This window comes from Nicotiana tabacum, chromosome 8 (assembly GCF_000715075.1).
Source record: "Nicotiana tabacum cultivar K326 chromosome 8, ASM71507v2, whole genome shotgun sequence".
Classification (NCBI taxonomy): domain Eukaryota; kingdom Viridiplantae; phylum Streptophyta; class Magnoliopsida; order Solanales; family Solanaceae; genus Nicotiana; species Nicotiana tabacum.
This window is the reverse complement of record NC_134087.1, coordinates 15,953,859-15,959,451: the sequence shown is the minus strand read 5'-3', so window position 1 is coordinate 15,959,451 and position 5,593 is coordinate 15,953,859. Positions and strand designations below refer to the sequence as shown.

Sequence of the window (5,593 nt, the reverse complement as noted above, 5' to 3'; positions counted from 1 at the left end):
GTTGAATTTGTATTAGAATAGGCTGTCTACATAAGTGCGACCTTTTTTCGGATGATATGTGAATGCAAAATGTCTTGTGCTCCTCGCTGCCTTGATCCTTTAAGTTGGTCAAAAGTGAACACTTTTGATTCTAATCAAATATACAAACTATGTTCATTAAATTTTATGAGAATATACAAAATAAAAGATTAACCAGAAACAATACGAAGGTCCGTCAAATTTCAAAAATCACATTATCAAAAATAAATAAAAAAATAACAAAAATTACAGCTTAGAAAAATAGCAAATAAAATAAAAACTACGCCTCTAAATGTGAGATCATATCAATTCTTGTTTCCCACATTTCCTGTTAAATAAATCTAAAACTAAAGTTTCTTAAATACTTGGGGAGACCAAAAGTGCTCACTTTTGATATATTTAAGGGACCAAAACTGCTCAACAAGAAAAATACTTAAGAGACCGTTTTGAACCTACCTTAAACATAAGGACCGTTTTTGCTTTTTTGTTACCTTAGCAGAATCCCTACTCCCACAATGTGGCAGCCTTTTTGTATATATGAACTTCGACTGGCGACGGGGGACGGCTCACAGAACTGAGTAACGGCGTGTGCATCGTGGACTCGACGACCCCTCTTCTCTCTCTGTAAGTCTCTCTTTTTCTATAACTAAGCCTCACCTTTCTATTTATTCGTCATTCACAATTCACTTTTGCCGCAAAAAAAATTGGAATTATACTTGTTTTTGGCTTTACCTTTTTCATAATTATCAGATAATATGTCATATTTATGGTTGACAATCTTTTTGCTTCTCTGAAGCACTTAGCAAATTTAGGGGTGACAACAAAATGGGTCGGCCGTACAAAGTAAAAGGGGAAAAGAGAAAAAAGAAAGAAGTGAATTATGATAAAGAAGAAATAGAGGAAACTTTGGAAGAGGAGTCAGCAAAAAGATTGAGAACAGAACACACTGCTGCAGATGCTGAGGCAGCTGAAAGAGTTGTCGATTTACTAGCTGGTATTCCTGTTGTTTCAACTGATCAAAGTACTAAACCTGGTGTTATTTTCATCATCGAGAAAGCCTCTCTGGAAATTGCTAAAATTGGAAAGGTCTCTCTCTTTGCAATGTCATTTTATCACTTCTTTTTATTGGATCCTTTGAATGTATGCTTTACAAAAATCTTATAGCTTATTCATCTTACTATTTTAGTAATAATCTGTTAGCATTGCATATAATGCTCGTTGAAATTACCTTTTCTTTTCAGCCGTTCTCTAGCCGAGGGTCTATCGGAAACAGTCTCTCTGCCCTTCCAGGGGTAGGGGTAAGGCTGCGTAAATCTTACCCTCCCCAGACCCCACTTGTGGGAAACTACTGGGTTTTCTGTTGTTGTTGTTATTGCATATAATGCTCAGCGTTTCTTTGCTGTGTGTAAAGGAAGTAGGAGTTACCACATTGTGTGTAATGATATATCTTCTTGTTGATGCAGACTTACCAGCTTCTGAACTCAGATGAACATGCCAACTTTCTGAAGAAGAATAACCGAAACCCTTCTGATTATCGGCCTGATATTGCTCATCAGGTTAGTTGAACTTTGGAACTATGTGCCGAGTCTTGTTCCCTAATAGTCTCGATAGTTAAAACGCTATGGCCGTCCTGTAGAGTTCAAATTAAAATGTTTGTCATTTGAGGCAATTTCTGCATGTGGTTGTGATGGTAACCAGCAAAATGTTGTTGTGTCAATCTTTTGTCAACCTTTTTTGTGGAGATGGCTGGTATAGTGGGCTGGTCAGGTATTGAGTTCCGCAGGTAAACATATGCCATGAGTAGAGACTTGATTCCATTAAAATGAGCTAACTGACCTCATGAGTTGTCTTTAGACCTTAGTTTATAGAGGTGGATAGGCAAAGCTATAAAACAAGCAGGCTGAGACAGAATGAACTTTATACTGAATGTGTGTGAATTTTTTCAGGAGCTCAATTAGTTGGCACTAAAACATATTCCCTCTGTCCAATTTGTTTGACAGTATTTGACTGCACGAGGTATAAAAAGAAAGGAAGAATTTGTCATATAAGGTAAATATACACAAAATACAAAAGTACTTGCAGTACAAAAGGATCTGTTTGAGTCTAGTGGACTCACGACAAGTCATGTCAATGGGGGCAATGGTGATTGATAAAAAATGTAGGAAAAAGGGAGTGGAAATGTAAAAATTAGATACTTTCTAACTTTATATAAAGGTTACAATCTTTTTTGAAGTGAAAAGAAAGGAAAGAGTGGCAAAACAAATTGGGATAGTGGGTGTAATAAAGAATCATCTCAGATGATGTTTATTTATCCAAATTCAAGCAGAGTCCGAGTCTACCTTCTCAAGGTGAGAGTAAGGTCTGCGTACACTCTACCCTCTCCAGACCCCACTTATGGGATTATACTAGGTTTGTTATTGTTGTTGTTGTAAGCAGAGTCCGAGTAACCTGGGATTATTCAATGCCGGAATTGATAAGAAAGAAGGAAAGAGATTTCTGGTATTTGGCCATGAAATCACCAAGTAGGCATCTTCACAGCTCTTTGATTATCTTTATTTTATAATGATAATACATTCACTTTTCTAGTAGGACTATCTCAGAGTAGTGGCTAAGTGTATATTTCGCTTAGTTCAACCAACATTCAATGATTAAGCATTCTCCACTGGCCCAAAAAAAGAAAAAGAAAAGAGAAACTAATATGATTTTAGGATTTACACATTTTATTTGACCAAAGCATCCTTCTTAAATGTTTGCTTGTCTACTTGTCTCTTTGCCTTTTAAGGATAATAACTGCATCCTTCCATATTCAGTCTGTGGTACATTAGCAAAATAAGTTGTAATTCCTTGCACAGAAAATGAAAAAAAGGAATTGCTATTCACCATTTATAATTGCAGTAAGTTTCATGATTGCTTTACGAGGCTATGCAATAGTTAAAATCCTCATGCCTTTTTACTAGTATGTTTATATGATATTTGTTTTCCTTTCCACAGGCAATGCTTACAATTTTAGATAGCCGAGTGAATAAAGCTGGGCGATTAAAAGCATTGTATGTGAAGACTGAGAAAGGTGTCCTCTTTGAAGTAAAACCTCATGTTCGTATCCCAAGGACATTTAAGCGATTTGCTGGTATCATGTGTAAGTTAAATTACCTTGAGAAACATTTCTTCCCCATCTCTTTTCATGCAATTTCTGCTGCTTTCTGATGTTGGTTCAAATTCAGTGCAGCTGCTACAAAAGCTGAGCATAACTGCTGTTGGTAAGCGAGAGAAACTGTTACGTGTTATAAAAAACCCTGTTTCACAGTACCTACCCATTGACTGTCGGAAGATAGGTGAATAAGTTTCTGTTGTAGTTCTCCCTTCTCTAATAGAATGTACTTGACAATTGACTAATTTTTCCACTTCTCCTCTTATTCTTCAGGCTTCTCTCATAGTTCTGAGAAACTGGTGGATATTCAAGACTACGTTAATGGAATTAACAATGAAACGAACCTTGTTTTTGTGGTATGTTCTGGTGTAATTTTCTATAGAAGTCTGATTTTGTTGGAATTTGTAGTTAACTTGGTAAGTTGATATCTGACATCTACAGGTTGGGGCGATGGCCCATGGAAAAATTGAAAAAGATTATGTCGAAGATTATATATCAGGTAAGCTAATTCTTCCTCTTTTCCTTTTTATTTATTATCAAATATTAGTTAGAGTGCTATAATTTGATTTCCGCCTGTCTTTGTTATACATGGTTAGTCTGTAAAGCTTAGCAATGTGGACATCTGTTACTTGTGTCTTTGTATGTAAAATTGGTGACACTATGATGTTATTGATCTCCTGAAGGTTAGAAGTACTAATCAAGAGCCACTTATGATTTTGGCAAATAAAAATCAAATAGGTTATCGCTGCTGTAGATATTGGTTAGAATGTTAAACACGGCAAGAGAGAATGTTTTCTCGCTATGAGTTGTTTGTTTCAGTATCCGCCTGTCAATTTGGAAGCAATAGGGGTTCCAAACTGCACCTTAACATACTTGATGCTTCTAAACCCCAATGTCAAGTACCACACCATAGCGTACTCATACTGGCATACTGATAAGTCTTACCAGTTAGAATCTAGGCACATTTATTTTTACCTTCTGTAAATGCGGCTTTAGCTTCTTTTATGATAAGCGAGGTATGCGTATATGTTATGTAAACTCTAAACCGTGTCCATGCTGTTTTCCCTAAAGGAAAACATAGGCACCCAAGGGTGTGGCTTAGTGGTCAATGAAGTGGGTGAGAACCATAAGGTATCATGTTCAAATCCCAGCGGAGACAAAAAACACTAGTGATTTTTTCCCATCTATCCAAGCCTTAGTGGATGGAGTTACCTGGTACCTATTGCTGGTGGGAGGTGGCAGGTATCCCGTGGAATTAGTCGAGGTGCTCGCAAGCTGGCCTGGACACCACGGTTATCAAAAAAAAAAACAACTAAAATCATGGCAAACTATTTTGTTTTTATGGAGCTGTGCCTTGTCTAATTATCTGATGTATCTTTCAGTTTCCGATTATCCACTGAGTGCTGCATACTGCATATCCATGGTCACGAATGCTGTGGAGCGCAAATGGAAGATTTTGTAGAGTTGTAGCTTACCTTGGTTTTTGTTGCGACATTACTTTCTAGAATGTTATCCTTTCCAATACTCAGTCTTCATTGTCATTCTAATTCAGCATTATTCTATTGTGAAATATATTTTTGCTTCTTTTTCTTTTTTTTTCAGTTATATTAAGTTTCATATGCAATGAAGCATTTGTTGTTAATCCAACGGTTCTCCAGTTAATGATCTAAGGGAGTTGATCTTTTCTTTAAACATTAAAAAGAACGTGAGTTTTGACTTCTCTTAGTATGAATTGGTCTTTTTCAAAGGTTGAAGCAGTATATGAAATGGAAGTCACTGAATACAAATAGAAAACGTGGAGAATGATTTGCACCTTTTGTAGAGTTGGATAATTTTATATAGCAACTTTTCCTTATTGAAAACGTTAACACGTTCGAAGCATTAAAAGTTACGAATATATATACACACACACATACATACGATAGTTGTCCAAAAGTGGAGTAGGTGAGCAATTTATCAAATCCAGCATGACTATGAAGACTGAAAATCTGAGAAAACCTTTTAGGTAGGAAACTTCCTGCTTATTTATAAAAAACTTGTGTTCCTTGGGCAAAGAAAACAACAACAACAACAACAACCACCCAATAAAATCATACAAAGTGGGATCTGGGGAGGGTAGTGTGTACGCAGACCTTACCCCTACCCCGATGGCCGATGGAGCAGAAAGGCTTTTTCCGATAGACCTTTAGCTCAGGAAGACGGAAATAAAACAAGAAGAAACAATTCATTAGAAACGTTAGCATAAACCGTAGAAATAGTAACAGAAGCATAAAAATCAAAAGATAAATGACATGCAATAACGGTAATGAGTATTTAAGGCCCGAGGCTAAGATAAACAGAAAGGATAGTGAGGATTCAACATAAACTACAATCCATCTAAGATCAACCCTATCCAACCCCGCCTCACCCCGGGTATGAAGTAGGAAA

The 5,593-nt window shown here is 36.6% G+C and overlaps 1 protein-coding gene across 1 annotated transcript; it reads left to right on the top strand.

Moving 5' to 3' along the window:
- The first annotated feature begins 504 nt into the window (after positions 1-504).
- On the top strand, positions 505-4,756 carry LOC107767617 (uncharacterized). Its single transcript, XM_016586671.2, has 8 exons — positions 505-642; positions 815-1,104; positions 1,482-1,574; positions 3,010-3,154; positions 3,240-3,350; positions 3,440-3,522; positions 3,608-3,665; positions 4,549-4,756. The coding sequence occupies exons 2-8, from the start codon at positions 844-846 to the stop codon at positions 4,626-4,628; spliced, it is 831 nt and encodes a 276-aa protein (XP_016442157.1). The 5' UTR covers positions 505-642; positions 815-843; the 3' UTR covers positions 4,629-4,756.
- The last annotated feature ends 837 nt before the right edge of the window (positions 4,757-5,593 follow it).